Source organism: Moschus berezovskii, chromosome 23, assembly GCF_049115385.1.
Source record: "Moschus berezovskii isolate FMDL1 chromosome 23, NW_MosBer_1.0, whole genome shotgun sequence".
NCBI classification, from domain to species: Eukaryota; Metazoa; Chordata; class Mammalia; order Artiodactyla; family Moschidae; genus Moschus; species Moschus berezovskii.
In genome coordinates this window covers 36,633,546-36,651,083 of record NC_142482.1, presented here as the reverse complement: position 1 = coordinate 36,651,083, position 17,538 = coordinate 36,633,546, and the positions used below count along the sequence as shown (strand labels likewise).

Below are 17,538 nucleotides of genomic sequence, written 5' to 3'. Positions count from 1 at the left end.
GCCTGGTAGGCTGCAGTCCATAGGGTCATTAAGAGTCAGACACGACTGAGCGACTTCACTTTCACTTTTCACTTACATGCATTGGAGAAGGAAATGGCAACCCACTCCAGTGTTCTTGCCAGGAGAATCCCAGGGACGGGGGAGCCTCATGGGCTGCTGTCTATGGGGTCGAACAGTCAGACACGACTGAAGCGACTTAGCAGCAGCAGCAGCAAAAAACTGTTTTAGCCAGAATAGTGCTCTGAGTGACTCTGAGGACTAGGGTATTTTTAACAGGTCCTGAAGTTGAGGATGATCCAGCAGATGTTGGCAATTTGATCTCTGGTTCCTCTAGTCCCAGTCGTCATATATGGATGTGAGAGTTGGACTATAAAGAAAGCTGAGCACCAAAGAATTGATGGTTTTGAACTGTGGTGTGGGAGAAGACTCTTGAGGGTCCCTTGGACTGCAAGGAGATCCAACCAGTCAACCCTAAAGGAAATCAGTCCTGAATATTCATTGGAAGGACTGATGATGAAGTTGAAACTCCAATACTTTGGCCACCTGATGTGAAGAAGTGACTTCTTGGAAAAGACCCTGATGCTGGGAAAGGATGAAAGTGGGAGGAGAAGGGGATGACAGAGGATGAGATGGTTGATGGCATCACCGACTGGATGGACATGAGTTTGAGTAAGCTCTGGAAGCTGGTGATGGTGGACAGGGAAGCCTGGAGTACTGCAGTCCATGGGGTCACAGAGTCAGACGTGCCTGAGGACTGAAGCTGAGGAAAGCGTCACAGGAGAAGCATAGGGAATTGACGTGAGGAGGCCCGGTTGTTCGTTGAGCTGCCTGCAGTCCTTGGAGGTCACCCAGGTTGTTACAGCCTCTGAGACTCATGTGACCAGGTCTGCAGGGATTTTAGCACAAAGAATATTTAAGCATCTCACTACTGGTGGCAGCCTGGATGGGAAGGGAGTTCAGGGGAGAAGGGGTACATGTATACATATGGCTGAGTCCCTTCACCGTTCATCTGAAGCTATCACAATATTGTTAATTAGCTAGACCCCAATACAAAATAAAAAGTTTAAATTAAAAAAAAATTTTTTTAAGAAAAGAATCTCAACATTGGTATTACACCAATGATCACAGCCTAGGGACTTTTCTTGACCAAAGTGTCCAGAAATGAAATACGAACTACCTTTATTTCAGTTATTATGAAAAAAACAAAAAAAGATCCTCATAACGTTTCCCTTTCAATTCGATACTTTTTCCAGTTCACCCAATTGGCAACAAGAAAGTTAGATCAAAGGACCTTCTACATTCACTTAATTTTTGTGCCTAAGAATATGGACTCTGGATCAAAGGCCTGAATTTCTGTGAGATGCTATTACTTAACATTCGGAAGAAACAGTCTGGGGAAATTTTTACTTAATCTGCCAGTTTTCTCATTTATAAAGTAGGGACCATAACAGTACCTACCTCCCAGAGATTATATGAGGGTTAAAGGAAAGAATTTAAGTAAACAGCTGAGTGAAGGACTTGGCACAGGGTGAGAACTAAATAATGTAAACTGTTCAAGTTATTATTATTCCTTATTTGCAGATTCTGCCCTGGACATTTCATTGCACTTCTACCTGGAGGATTACCCAGAGCGGGGGAGACCTGGGTACAAACCAGAGTCAGTAGAACTTAAGGAAATGTCAAAACCTGTCTGGGAATGGAGGTCAGCATTCTAGCTGCTAAAAATTGGCAAGAAATTTGGGAAGAAACCTGTGAGCATGGGTGTGTGTCCACAGGAAAGCAATCTATTGAGCCAGACCCACAAGTGGGATAACTTAATGATAACCTGGTTTTGTGATATCATTGGCAAGCCACAGAATCTGCTCTGTGTTCTACCAGCAAAGCTCACGTGCAATTAGCAATGAGTCCACATAGATAAATGGCTCCGCTATAATTTTGTCAGATAGGATTCTCCCCTGGTATTCTCCAACCTGAAATCACAGTAGAAGACGGAGTCCTAACACGGCTCTCACAGTCTGTCCTCACACGAGGACTCCTCCAACCTCTCCATTCATACAGGTTCTCAGGGTCCTTGCAATTCTTCCCTCTGCCCGAGAATAAAACACAGCCATTTCCCTACCTCTTTCTGTAGTCTCCCCTGATCCCAGTTAAAGCTGCACACTCACCCTATCCCTCTGCCTCATCTTGCCTTGCTTTCTCCTTGGCACTGTCACCTTCTAACGCATTAGCTATTTTTGAAAAGGCCACACAGCTTGCGGGATCTTAGTTCCCTGACCAGCAATTGAACCTGTGCCCTTGGCGCTCAAAGTGCAGAGTCCTAACCACTAGGCCACTGGGGAATTCACGGCTTGTTGTCTTCCTTGGTGGCTCAGACAGTAAAGAATCTTCCTGCAATGCAAGAGACTGGGGTTCCACCCCTGGGTGGGGAAGATTCCCTGGAGAAGGGAATGGCTACTCATTCCAATATTCTTGCAGGGAGAATTCCATGGACAGAGGAGCCTGGTGGGCTACCGTACACAGGGTCACAAAGAGTCGGACACAAGTGAGTGACTAACACTCCCCTTCGCTGAGTGTCTCCATCAGGGCTGGAATTTTCTTTGCCCATGGCTGCATCCTGGTGCCTAGATCAGGGCCTGGCACTGCAGGCTCAGTGTTTGTGAGTGACTGCCATTGAACCAGGACGTTCCACAGGCTGGCTCTGCCTCCCGCCAAAGCCTTTCTAGCCGAGGACTCTCTGAGGGCTTGATTCTCATTTCAGAGTTCTTTCAACGAGAGGTAATGTATCCTTGGCTTTGTGTCATGAGCCAGTATCCCAGCCACAGTGCCATCACAAAAGTCAGAAGGGAGTGTCACAGAAGTGTCTCTCAGAAGAGAGCTGAGCCAGACTGTTGATTTTTTTGTACTCTACAGAATCAAAGTATTAGGTTGCCCAGGAGTTCCTAATTTCCGGCTTTTCAGGAAGTTCTATATTACACTGCTCATTAACTTATTGACAACATTTTGACATGACTTATCCTTATTCTGAAAGGATTCATTTTAATGACGGGTCAATGAAGTATCTTTTTTCTCTATTTTCTGGCATTTTCATTAAAAAATTTTTTTTATTATCAATTTTTTTTTTGAGCTATGCTCGGTCTTCCGTGTGGTGCAAAGGACTAGCTGCTCCTCTGCCTGACCAGGGATCAAACCTGCATCCTTTGTATTGGAAGGCAGATTCTTAACCACTGGACCACCAGGGAAATCTCTGGCATTTTCTTTAAAAAGCATATATACTTTAAAATGAGAAATAACCAATGACTTTGGGAGGGGGTGGGGATTCCTACTGAGTGTGCATACCTCATTTATGAGGCAAAGGCTTGCCTGAATTTCTTGTCTGGCCTGTGATCAATTTCTATTGATTAAGGAGGCAAAGAACTCCAGTTGGTAACAGAGCCTCTAGTCAGAGAATGCTATTTTCTTCCTGTTATTGTGATAACAAAATCACCTTTTCCACAGCTATTTAAATCTAATAGTTAGGCAACTGAAACCTTTGGCTGCTGGGTGACACATTCCAAACCATAGTTACCTATTATGATACAATGCTCCCCAGGTGGTACCAGTGGTAAGCAATCCGCCCGCCAATGCAGGAGACATGAGAGACACGGGTTTTATCCCTGGGTTGGGAAGATCCTCTGGAGTAGGAAATGGCCCACTCCAGTATTCTTGCCTGGAAAATTCTATTTTTCGGGCAGAGGAGCCTGGTCGGCTACAGTCCAAGGGGCCACAAAGGATCTGACACGACTGAGTGACTCGAGTATACAATAGTATAATTCTTAATTATAATTCATAATTTTTAGGTTTCAAAAAATGTAATCCATCAATTCAAAAGTTTGGAATATTTAACACCATTGTCCATGAGATCAGAAATATTTATTCAATTAGATTGAAATCCTCAGAAAAATCAACTCCATAGCTTTTGAGGGGAGGGAGGTACAATTTGATCTACTACCAAGTGGGGATTTGGGGGGGGCAGGTATTTTGGGAGATTGGATAGGGAGATTTCTTCTTTTAAGCTTTTATATTTTCCTACTTCTAGGTGGCTGTGAAGTGTCCTGGTCTCCTTCTGACAATGTTTGTCTAGATAAAACTTTTCTTTAAGACAGACCTTGTCAAAGACAAAAGGTAGCTGTTGAGAGTACAATAACCCATTTACAAAATGTTTAATGGTCGTTTGTGTAAGTCGATTTATATGAACAGAAAATAGTCCTATGTTTTCTTTGCCAAGTCATCAAGCGAAACACTAGGACCAACAAACACAATTAGGCTGAGGCTTTGGGGACAATGGCTGTACCTCCTCTGAGTAAGACTTGGGCGCCATCTGGAGGACTCACTTGAAACTACAGCACGGCAACGGAAGAATCGAGTTTCCAAGCAACCCGGTACAATTGGGGAACTGATGGACAGCAGAGGCAGGAAAGAACTGCCTCCATTCCATGGTTTGAGCTCCTACTATTTCAAGCTTCCATCGGAGGATTGAGAGTAGTGTTACTGAGTGAGGTATTTTCAGCAGAGGTGGGAGATGAAACCATAACATCTGAAGAGCAGTAACATTAGCTTCTTAGTAAATACAGGTCAGGAAGTGTTTGCAAGAGGGAATCAGGCAAATAGTTCCCCAATTTGTTGCATCTTGCTATCCCCTCTCCTTAGGGGAGGGGTGCACACAATATCCTCTTTATTCCCAAGATATAACTGACTGATAGTAAGGTTTTTTTTTAGAGGCATTTACATTTTAATAGATTGAAAGTCTTAGTAAAAAAAAAGAAAAAAAAGAGAGAGAGAGATAGTAGCAGAATTTCCAGTAGATGTCAACTGTTGGCTTTGGTAGAGTAAGAAGAACCATCTCTTTTATTAAATACTTAATTATTCCTTTTAAACAAACAAGGTCGCTTCCTTACTGATTCAGTCATTTTAATGAAATTGTTTTAAAAGGAGTATGCAACCCTCAAGAGTCTGAATAGTGAAAAACTCCTGCATTTCCCGTTTCTGTATTTCTCCTGAGATACTGGAATTTCTAATGAGATAGTAGTCTCCTACCTCAACGCTTTTCAAATATCTCTGGTGAAAAAATATTTTTTCTTTTTAAATTTCCAGTCATTTGGTGGACCAATGCTTGGGTAAATTAAAATCAAAATGTTATGAATTTTATGTTCATATCTAAAAATTTAGTGTCGCTCTGTGTTTGTCACAGACTGTTTCATGTGCAGACTGACATTGGTCTGTGGATGGCATAGAGAATCACCCCTCTAGTCTCTCTTTAAAAATACTTGCATTTGACCTAAAGATCTCTGCCCACCGTGGCCACGATGGTTACATTCAAGAGCTTGACTTACACTTTTCTTTCAACTTTTACAAGAAGAGAGTCTCCAAATCCATAATTATGAACATTTCAGATACTTTCTTGTCTCCATTTTAAACTGACCCTCTACCTGCACTGTGTTGATGCAACTTTCTACTCCTTTATCAGTTCAATCCCGTTCAGGGTCACTAACTTCACTGGTGATGCATTTGGCCTGGATGCCAGAAGCTCGTGTAAGACATGTGGGTAGCACATAAGTTCAGATATTTGAGGATTCCCAGGAGGAATCCACCAGGAGGAAACAACAGCTGACAAGACATATGCTTTCTCTTTTTTGGCTGCCCACGGCATGTGGGATCTTAGTTTTCCAACCAGGAATTGAACCCACACCCTCTGCAGTGGAAGTGTAGAGTCCTATTCACTGGACCACCATGGGAGTCCTGCTATGCTTTCTTGATATAAAGATTATAGGAAAGCTTCAGTTGAACTTTTTTCCCCCAAAAAACACAGGTTGAATGAGTCTTCTGACGGATAAGCGATTCCAGTATTCTGAGTTTCTTTCATCCACCGGCTGAAAGGGGATGAATGCTCTTTTCTTATCCCAATAACCTCAAACTGAAAATTCCACGTGGCCGTGTATTAAGTAAAGTGTTTGTAAATTTTCATTTATAAGGCACAAACTCTACACATCTCTCAAGAGAAAGGAAAAAAAAAGATGTGAAGACAGTAAGAGAGGAGGAGAGAGAGGAAGAGAGGAGGTTCATCACACTGGAGTGAACAGCCACCTCCCTTTTTAGTAAACAGAGACCTTATACTGATAGGAAATGCAGTCTTTGGGGAGGGTTTCAATGCAGCCCCCTTCCCTGGATCACTGCAGAAGGCAGTCCTCAGGGGGCTGCGAAGCCAGGAGACATCAACTGTAAGTACCCATCCCCACCCCACCCCACCCCCATCCCACAGAAGCTAGTGGGCAGTGATGTCCTAGCAGAACATTCTGCCTACAGGGTGCCCAGTTCACCAGCCTCAACCAAAGGAGCCTTCGGGGACCAACCTCGCATGAGTACACACATGCGCCTGTTCTGGGGCTTGATTTAAGCTGCTCTAAGCTGAGGTACAATGCTTTCCCAAGGACCGTGAACTAGGATAGTTACATGGGTCCTTCATAGGGCAGCATCTATTTAAGAGGCTTGACCTTGAGTTCCTCTTGAAATAATCAGATCCCTAGAACCAATTCACTCTACCAGGGGCTTTTTGAACATGCTGGTTAAAATCTGAAGATTATCTGAAGAAAGCTCCAGATCTTCTGGCATGGAAGGCTTCCCTAGTAGATGTCAAGTAATCCTGCAGTGCGCAGGGATAAAACAGAAGGGTCCCATGACACCAAACAGTAGCCATGCTTGCTGGCTGGGCCTCCTGACGGCTCTTGGCACTGTATTTTCTAGTACCGTTTCCATTAGTATTATATGAGAGTAAATATCCTGAATGTCTGCCTGGATCCAAGCATTTCCTGGAAGCATGACTGCTTCATCGTCCTCGCTATGCCCATTCAAGGTACAGCTGGGAGTGAATAGCACTCTGGAGAAAACAGCCAGGCAGACATCATCCTGAGAAAAGCGGGCTAGAGAAGGGACCAGAAGTCAGACGAATCCAGTATCCAATCACCAAAGACCAGCATTGCAAAAGAATGCCCATTTCAATACAGTGTGGTCCAGCCACCTTGTAATGTTTTCAGTCCAATTAGAGTTTCCCGTTAGTCCAGGGCTGGCCCCCGGAGGCCACAGTCAGATTTCTACTCAACTTTCAGGTATGAAGATGATTCTTAACTCAGTGTCCGACAAGCCTTAGCCAAGGTCCCTTCCCTTCCTGTGTCTCATAAGGCTACAGCCCAGAAAGGCTACAAACCTTTCATTCACAACAACGATAACAAAACTCTTGGAACCTCTGGCTTCCCAACGCCACAGCCATAGCCACCCTTGGAAATACGTACTCATTTAAAAGCCTGCTCTTAAAAACACAAAGTCATCTCCTACTGTGGACTCAAGTTCTCCCCAAATCACGACGACAGGCCGCCTCCACACCACGCCCCATCTGGCAGCCTCAGGAGTCTTTCTTGGTCAGCCTAGCCTTGATTTTTTGTCTCAAGAAGGCTGCCGTGCCTGCACTGCAGGCCACCACGAAGAAGAAGGAGAGGCAGGCCAGGTAGATGGACAGGGGGCTGTGGCGTGGCAGGTAGATGTCCTGTCGCCCCTTGTAATCCAGGAGGATGGCCTCCAGCTGGGAGAGTGTGCAGACAGACAGAAAGGTGTGGAAGATCTGGTGCCCGTGGCCCACGATGTCACAGGAACCAGGGAAGTACTTCTCCGGAACCGGGCAGGAGAAGAAGTAGGCACTGACCAGGAAGAAGGTGATCTGGAGGGTGTGGTACCAGGCCGCCGGGTCCTGGCAGCCGGACAGGTGGCACAGAACCACGCGATGCACCACGGGGCTGATGTCCAGGATGTAGGCCAGCCCGGACGGCACCACCTGGCAGATCTTCCTCATGACTGGGTAGGGCCTGCGGTACCGGTACTTGGCGTAGCAGCAGCCGGTGCATGATAACCAGCCACAGAAGGCCGCAGCGGGCAGGAAGAGGAGCCAGAAGTGCTCGTACCAGGCTTGGTCGGAGGTGTAGAAGAAGTGAACAAGGGCACTGCCGTACTGGTAGACACTCACGCCCACGTAGTCCACGAAGTAGAAGGTGTAGTGCGACAGCTCCGACTTGGACTGCAGCAGGTGGGCCAGGAGGCTGAAGGTGAGGTACGTGATGGAGGACAGGACGTAGACGAGCAGGGGCAGCGCGTAGGCAGAGGTCCACGGCAGGCCCTCGGCCTCCACGAAGGCCCAGAACCGCAGGAGGACGGCCAGAGCCGCCAGCAGGTGGGTCCAGACGTTGACCACCTCGTTGTGCTTCTGAAAGAGGCTGAAGAAGTAGTAGCGCCACTCGTGGCCGGTGGGGCGGTACCCGGCGCGGATGTAGGGCTCCCGGAAGAGCTGGGGCACGTCGGTCTCGGGGACGGTGCCAGGCATCTTGGGCAGCCCATCCTCCAGGATCTTGGGCAGGCGGCGCAGATGCTGGCCGCTCACGGACAGGGTGCTCAGACGCTCCAGGATGGCGGTCGTCATGGCTGCCCACGGGATGCTACCTACAGGAAACAGTAAAAATGGGCAAGATGCCGTGAGAGAGGGGCAGGTTTTCTAGTGCAGCTGGGCAGGCGGGGACTGTAGGCAGCTTCTTTGAGCCTCATTCTTTTTGCATATGTAGAATAATAGAGTTGGATCAAGGTCCCTTACTGTCCTGACATTCTGATTTTGACATCTCTTCTACCCTCTACAGTGTGAGGCCAAGTCGCATCTTGTAAAAGGGAATGTTGCTGCTAAGTCGCTTCAGTCGTGTCCGACTCTGTGTGACCCCATAGACGGCAGCCCACCAGGCTGCCCCGTCCCTGGGATTCTCCAGGCAAGAACGCTGGAATGGGTTGCCATTTCCTTCTCCAAAAGGAAATGTTAGCAACCCTATTTTTATGACATCTACCAAGTAACTAAGGGTACCTTTAAAGTTTTGGTAGATGATATTTGCTAGATGGCTCAGTGGTAAAGAATCCTCCTGACAATGCAGGAGACTCAAGAGATGCAGGTTCGATCCCTGGGCTGGAAAGATCCCCTGGAGAAAGAAATAGCAACCCACTCCAGTATTCTTGCCTCAAAAATCCCATGGACAGAGGAGCCTGGTGGGCTACAGTCTCTGGGGTCACAAAGAGTTGAACACAACTGAGCACACACCCTTAAATAAGACAATATTAAAATGTAATCAGACAGGCTCTAAAAGTACAAAGTATTTTATTGAAATACAAAAATGATCAATGTTGATATGATGAATGAGAGTCTACATTTCTTGAGCACTAATCTTAAATTATCCACTAATTTCACTGAGAACTTGAAAATCTGAGATAAGCAATAGTAACTTGAAACTCAAGGTCATCCATAGGGTAGTAAAGACCAAGGAATATTCTGGGAAATCTTAACAGTTGAACAAAATTAACATGTGGCCTAAATTTAACATGAAATCTAATTGCAAAGATTGTGTGTATGTGTTTAAATTATGCTCTGGAAAGCAATTAGTTTTGGACTTGCCTTTCCTGAGTAGCCAAATCTGTATGTGATAAGTTTCAGGCTTCAAAAATATTTAACTTTCACTTGGAATTTTTAGGTGATACATGAACCAGATGAGCATGGTGATTATTTCATAAAAGAGCTGCAAAATTTCAGATGAAGTTACTGAATAAAGCAATGGATTTTCAGTCTATCTACGGATACTTTCATATTCCTCAAACTCTTTTCTTCAGAAATGTTCAAAACCTGATTGATTCAAATGGCCTCCCTTTCTTCAGAGTGCTTTGGCAAAGGATACAGCCAGTGTTTCTCAGGGCACTGCAGATTTTAGCCAAGCAAATATCATCTTCCCATACACACTTCTTAATCAATATTAAAAGGGAAAAAAAATACCGCATCAGGTCAAAAATGTAGAGCATGAAAATTATTAAGATGTTAAAAAAAAAAGTCTAGGGAGACCTGGAGTCAAGAGTTTGGGTGGCTGCTCCCTGGGTGACCTTGGGCCAGTCACAGACCTTGCTAAGCTTCAGTCTCTTCATCTGTAAAATAGGGTGGTCATTGTCCATATTGGGTGGGATGTTTTGATGGTTAAATGAGAGACTCTAAAGAAAGTGAGGAGCACTCTGCCTGGCCCAGCTGGGTGCTTGAGTGTCAAATCCTACTATGCTATGACTGGGAGCTGGACTCTGTGCTAGGGTATGGAGACTGTTTAGATCTGCTCCCTGCCTTGGAGGAGGTCAGACTCTACAGGACACACAAGCAAATCATGACAGAAACAAGGGATGAGTGCCCCATGAGAGGCGAGGGCAGTTCACTGTTTCTTCTGTTTTAACAATTGATAAAATATATTTATTTAAGGACAGTACAGGGGCCACCCATAAGCGATATATGAATAGAACAGATAACACACATCCAAACAATTCAAATAGGAGAGATATACTTGTTGACACAGACCACGAAGTCTCTGTAAACAACCAAAGCAGAAGGTGGAAGGGGTGGGTGAGCAGCGACTCCTGAACTAACTTTTGAGGAAAAGTCAGAATTCCCAAGAGGCAGTGGGGAAGGGGGTTTGGGCTGGGGTGTCGGGGTAGAAGATGTCCAGGCAGAGAGCAAGGTCAAAGCCCAGGCTCCCAAGGAGGTGGCACTTGTGTGGCTAGCTCCAGAGATCTGAGCTCCAGCCTGCAGTCCCGTCAACATGCCTGCAGCACCAGCCTGGGCTTTGTCATCTGGGAAGCAGAGCTAATGATACAGGACTTTATGACGTAATGCCTGTAAAGCGTTCAACATGGGGCTTGGTCCCAAATCCTCAACTGGCAAAATGTTGCCATTATTATGACATGGTTGGTGGTTGGTGCGAGAGGCAGGGGGCATTGATGAGCAGAGGGGCCCAATGCCCGCTCTGTACCGGGTCCTGAGACATCTGTTTAGCCAGCACCTACCATGGATCCCCCACCAGGATCCGGCTGTGAACTGTGCCCATAGAAGAATTGAAGACACCAAGAGAAACTAACTAAGCATTACAGAGTCAGTCAGAAAGACAGAAGGAGGGGAAGCGGGAAACGGAAAAAACAAAAAGGTATCATTTGAATACCTTAATTCATTTAAAAACAAGAAAACAGAGAAAGAGGAAAAGCTAAGCAGTGCTTCCGCTATCAGCCAGCAGAGGGATCCAAGAGCCCAGAGTTTTAAGTTCGGTACAGCCTCGCCTCCAGCTGACCTCTGTGGTAGTTGGTGACTGAGCACTGCAGGGGAGGTGGGGAATGGGTGGGGTGCACTGGCCCTGGGATCGGTGGATCACTGCAGGGCTGGGCCTGGGATGGCACGGAAGCTAAGATCTGCTTTGGCGGAGAAGCTCTGATGGGGAAGCAAGGCTCGCGGGGGCCTTGGGGAGCTAAAGGGCTCTATTCTTTACACACAGGTTTTCTACCATGTCTGGTGAAGCACAGAGGGAGATCAGATTAAAGTTATCAGTCTGGTTTTACTGTTGAGAAAAACAGAGGTGAGTCACTGGGGGTATGAGCTGTGGGAGAAGGAAGCCCGGAAGAAGCTCCTTGCCACGCCCCAGCCGCATTGCCCACTAAGTGCTGTGTGCTTAGTCGCTCAGTCGCTCAGTCGTGTCTGACTCTTTGCAACCCCGTGGACTGTAGCCCGCCAGGCTTCTCTGTCCATGGACATTTTCCAGGCAAGAATACTGGAGTGGGTTGCCATTTCCTCCTCCAGGGAATCTTCCCGACCCAGGAATCGAACCCACATCTGCTGCATCTCCTGTATTGCAGGTAGATGCTTTACCTGCTAAGTCATCAGGAAAGCAACTTCCCTGATGGCTCAGACGGTAAAGCGTCCGCCTACAATGCGGGAGACCAGGGTTCAATCCCTGGGTTGGGAAGATCTCCTGGAGAAGGAAATGGCAACCCACTCCAGAATTCTTGCCTGGAAAATCCCATGGGAGGAGGAGCCTGGTAGGCCACAGTCCATGGGGTCACAAAGAGTCGGACACGACTGAGTGACTTCACGGTCACCCCCTTAGACAGGCTTAACTTCACCAAGACAAAGTGGGCACACTTCCAGAAACAGGCATCCAAGGGCCAGCTGTAGGGACTTCCCTGGTGGTCCAGTGGCTTGGGCTCTGCACTCCCAGGGCAGGGGGCCTGGATTCAAACCCTGGTTGGGGAACGAAATCTCACATGCTGCAACTAAGACTCAGTACAGCCAAATAAATGCACATTTTTAGAAAGGGGGGCCAGCTGTAAAGTCTGAGCACATTTTGGAGGAAACCACATCTTGACACCATGACGTTGGTACAGGCACACACACACTCAGCTTTCCCTAAGGCCCCTCCTAACTCCCCAGCGCCACCCCCAAGATGCCCTAGCTCCCACCTACGCTGGCCTTGCCTCCCTGTCACACTTCTCTCCCAGCCCCGACCCCTGGTGATGCACTCACTTCCCCAACAATAGCCGGTCCCTTTAAGGGCAGGGACTTTGTGGTGTGCAAGTCCTCAGGCTAAAATGGTTTGCAGCATATAAAATAATCATACACTTAATCATGAGTTACTGAACAAACAGTTCTTTAGGCCCAGATATACAGCACCCCAATTTCATTCTGTTCTGCCAAGTTGAAGGAAAAAAAAAAATCATGGTTTGTAAGTTGGGAAGTCTGGCTGTTAATATTTGCCCTACACAATGAGCTATGTGGCCATGCCCAAGACGTTTAACTACTCAAAGTCATCCTCCTCATAAATAAAAGTGGGTGGGAGATGTTTTCCTGTCTCTCTACATCCTAGAAAAAGGAGTCAATAATGAAAAACGAGCAGTAGCTGAACGGTACTTTGAAAAGGCAAACCATGCACATTAAAGTATCAGCAAGATTTGAGCTAAAGAACACACAGACGGGTTACAATTAGTAACATACATATTTTGTATCTTATGATTGATTTTAATGCAATCTTTGAAAACGGAAATGGAATTTAGTAATTTTGGATACATTTATGGATTCTTCATGATACTTCCCCCAACTGCTTTATATAGAGTTTAATTAGATTTAGATTGTAATGGGATTAGAATCAAAAGCTCTGTTTCTTGAGTACAATATCCACACCATGAATTCAGTTCAAACTTATAAGAAAGTACTGTAAAATATTACATCACACTTTGGACTATTTAGGAGTCCAATCTTAAAGTTTATCTCGGGTACTCCTTTAAAACTCTTAATAAAGCTAATGGTTTTACACTTAGAGTATGCCATCTAAAAAAAATTAAAAGCTGCACATTTGGGAAATGGCCATAGTTTGGTATTGCTGATATTTTATCTGGAGGCCAAATAGAGGACTCTAAGGCAATGATGTTCCCTAACTAATTAAAAGGGCCCTAGGGGAGCTGACTACAGACTTGGAATAGCCAATTCCCTGGAGAAGCCTGGATGAGGAATTAGCAAATCCAGCCCTACCATTCATATAGGATTTTAGGCACATCATTCAAATTCTCTATACTTGTGTCTTTGTCCATAAAAATGAAGGTACAGTCTCTACATGTTCTAATGCTATGAAATTCTATCATTCATCTGGGCCGTGTTTTGCTATGTGCTGAAGGTCCAGCAGTGAGCTGAAGTCACCAACCAACAGACCCAGTGACATCACCTCGTGTCACTGTGGGGGGGAGGCTTACACAGATGGCAGGAAGGTGGCCTGCTGGTTGTTGGACAGAGAACAAAAGAGCAGCAATTTCAAAAGGGGAAGAAGAAACGCTCCCAGCATCCAGAGATACCCAGCCTCACACAATGCTATAAAACCATAAGTGACTGAGGAGGAACCGTGGCCAAAATGCCAGCTTGGCGTCCGTTTATAAAGCAGGCAGCCCTGCTGTGAGCAGCCTTTGGTCTCACCAGAGACTGAAGTGGACTTGCAACAGCCTCAGAAAACCCCAGGACCTCCACAGTCATCCATCAAGTAAGGGGCCTGTGGGCGCACACTGAACTTGGCAGCCACATCTGCCAAGGATCAGACCACTGTTTATAAAGTCATATTTTAAAAGGCGGCAGTACCAGCAGAATTCTATTATTAGCAGAGGCAATTTTAACATGGGTTCAGATTTACCAGCTGTTAACGCATATCCACTCCATATTTAAGAAAACCTAAGAAAACAAATAGGGGCTTCCCTTGTAGCTCCTTGGTAAAGAATCTGCCTGCCAAGCAGGAGATGCGCGTTTGATCCCTGGGTTAGGAAGATGCCCTGGAGGAGAGAATGGCAACCCACTCCAGTATTATTGCCTGGGAAATCCCATGAACTGAGGAGCCTGGCAGGCTATAGTCCATGGGGTCGCAGAGTCAGACACGACTTAATAACTAAACCACCACCACCACTACCAACAACAACAAACAAATAGCACTTCAAGCATCCAAAACTGGAAGCTCTGATTTAATGATGATAAATCTATACAATGGAATATGACACACCCATTAAGATAATTATGTAGATATATCGCACTTATTGCTATAGAGAGATGCATGTGACATAAATGTGTGCTCCATTGTTTATCACTGTTCTGGCACTTAGAACAGCACATAGAAGATGCTCAACAAAGACTTGAATAAATACATGAATGAAAGACATTATTACATAGAAGCAAATTAGAAGTATGCATCCCATTTTTGTAAAGATATACCTATGGCACAGAGAAAGAATGAAATATAATGAGAACATCAGTACAGATATTGCGAAGTGATGGATGAGTCAATACTGTTGTATTTTTGACAATGAGTATTTCAGTTCAGTTCAGTTCAGTTCAGTTCAGTCGCTCAGTCGTGTCCGACTCTCCGCGACCCCATGAATCACAGCACGAAAGGCCTCCCTGTCCATCACCAACTCCCGGAGTACACCCAAACTCATGTCCACAGAGTCGGTGATGCCATCCAGCCATCTCATTCTCCGTCGTCCCCTTCTCCTCCCGCCCCCAACCTTTCCCAGCATCAGAGTCTTTTCCAGTGAGTCAACTAGTCTCATGAGGTGGCCAAAGTATTGGAGTTTCAGCTTTAGCATCAGTCCCTCCAATGAACATCCAGGATTGATCTCCTTTAGAATGGACTGGTTGGATCTCCTTGCAGTATAAGGGACTCTCAAGAGTCTTCTCCAACACCACAGTTCAAAAGCATCGATTCTTCGGCGATCAGCTTTCTTCACAGTCCAACTCTCACATCCATACATGACCACGGGAAAAACCATTGCCTTGACTAGACGGACCTTGGTCGGCAAAGTAATGTCTCTGCTTTTTAATATACTATCAAGGTTGGTCATAACTTTCCTTCCAAGGAGCAAGCGTCTTTTAATTTCATGGCTGCAATCAGCATCTGCAGTGATTTTGGAGCCCAAAAAAACAAAGTCTGACACTGTTTCCACTGTTTTTCCATCTATTTCCCATGAAGTGATGGGACCAGATGCCATGATCTTTGTTTTCTGAATGTTGAGCTTCAAGCCAACCTTTTCACTCTCCTCTTTCACTTTCATCAAGAGGCTTTTGAGTTCCTCTTCACTTTCTGCCATAAGGGTAGTGTCATCTGCATATCTGAGGTTATTGATATTTCTCCCAGCAATCTTGATTCCAGCTTGTGCTTCTTCCAGCCCAGCGTTCCTCATGATGTACTCTGCATATAAGTTAAATAAGCAAGGTGACAATATACAACCTTGACGCACTCCTTTTCCTATTTGGAACCAGTCTGTTGTTCCATGACCGGTTCTAACTGTTGCTTCCTGACCTGCATACAGGTTTCTCAAGAGGCAGGTCAGGTGGTCTGGGATTCCCATCTCTTTCAGAATGTTCCACAGTTTATTGTGATCCACACAGTCAAAGGCTTTGGCATAGTCAATGAAGCAGAAATAGATGTTTTTCTGAAACTCTCTTGCTTTCTCCATGATCCAGCGGATGTTGGCAATTTGATCTCTGGTGCCTCTGCCTTTTCTAAAACCTGCTTGAACATCTGGGAGTTCACGGTTTACATACTGCTGAAGCCTGGCTTGGAGAATTTTGAGCATGACTTTACTAGCGTGTGAGATGAGTGCAATTGTGCGGTAGTTTGAGCATTCTTTGGCATTGCCTTTCTTTGGGATTGGAATGAAGACTGACCTCTTCCAGTCCTGTGGCCACTGCTGACTACTTTTATAACTGGAAAAATGAAGTCATTGCTATTTTACAAATAGGAATATTTGACACAAAGCTACAAAAACTGGTAAAACGATTAATCAGTATCTTTAATTAGTACAGCCTTCTCCCTACCTGCCAAAACATTCCAGCAATATAAAGGAATATATACTTACTTGTATTATCCTGTGGATTTCAAGCTCAGCTAGTTAGTATATCAGGCTAATGACGTTCTTGTCAGAAGTGTCAACTGGAGAAAAAATACACAACCTAAAAGTTGTGAATTATGTTTTATTAGCAGAACTTACGGAGGAGTCAGCCTCTCAGACGCTCTGAGGATCCACTCCAAAGATATAAGGAAGGGGCCTGGATATATTAGGAGATTTCTTTGGGGAAAAAAAAAAAATGTAGTGGAACATCAAAAGATCAACTGCTTATTTAAAAAACCAGACATCTCAAGTTAATGATGTTAATTAACTTTGCGTATGGGAAATTGCAAGAGTCTGGGTTTATTGAAATTATTTCTTAGATATATATCTTAAACTTTCTAGGATCAGTATTGAGTTTTTCTCCATCCTGAATTACCCCAGGACTCACCTTAGGGGTAGCTGCAATGGATGAGGGCTTGATGGTGGAAAACAGTCTCTGTTTATGGAATGACAGGCAACATTTTTGCCGCAGGAGTAACATAGCTATACTTGCCACAATGTAAGCTAAGGGTCATGGGGGTGGGGGGTAAGGGGGTTGGTTAAAGGAGAAAAATTGTGTAACATCTGCTGGTAAGGCTGCAGTCATGTTCTCTGAGCTTAGGGAAACCAGTACAGTATATATAATATTGTCAAAAGACTTTTCCTGCAGCACACAAACCCAGAGCACCTTAATAAGCAAGTCCATCTCTGACCTTGTAGGCCCTGGCATGGTTGAATCCTGCCTATAAAAAAGGTGAGGTACACCTGTTTGCCAGGAACACATGTCACCTGGGCTCAGTGATCCCCGCCTCTGAATCTCTTCCTCTGTGGCTCTCCCTAATATGGATAGGAGAAAGAAAGTGTTAGTCGCTCAGTTGTGTCCGACTCTCTGCGACCCCGTAAACTGGAGTCTGCCGGGCTCTTCTGTCCATAGGATTTCCCAGGCAACAACACTGGAGTGGGTTGCTAGGGGATCTTCCCGACCCAGGGATCAAACCTGCATCTCCTGCATTGGCAGGTGGATTCTTCACTGCCGAGCCACCAGAGAGCCTTCTCCTCACTTGAGCAGGTACCATTTTCAAAACGCCTCATTACAGACCCAGAATGCACCTTTCACATGCAATAAGTAGCATCCATGTTTCATTCCAGTGATAGAATATGGAGAAGCTGGGAACAGTTTAGAATGCATTGTGCAGTCTACAGTCAATGGCCAGCTTGGCTGGGTGTGACGATCCT

The 17,538-nt window shown here is 45.5% G+C and overlaps 1 protein-coding gene across 1 annotated transcript in view; it reads right to left on the bottom strand.

Annotated features, from left to right (window-relative positions):
* Positions 1 to 1,137: 1,137 nt before the first annotated feature.
* PAQR8 (progestin and adipoQ receptor family member 8) overlaps positions 1,138 to 17,538 on the bottom strand; it is a 45,407-nt gene continuing 29,006 nt past the window's right edge. The window contains exon 2 of the mRNA XM_055407268.2: positions 1,138 to 8,517. Coding sequence (XP_055263243.1) covers positions 7,433 to 8,497 — 1,065 coding nt within the window. The 5' untranslated portion in view covers positions 8,498 to 8,517 and the 3' untranslated portion in view covers positions 1,138 to 7,432. The remainder of the gene's footprint in view (positions 8,518 to 17,538) is intronic.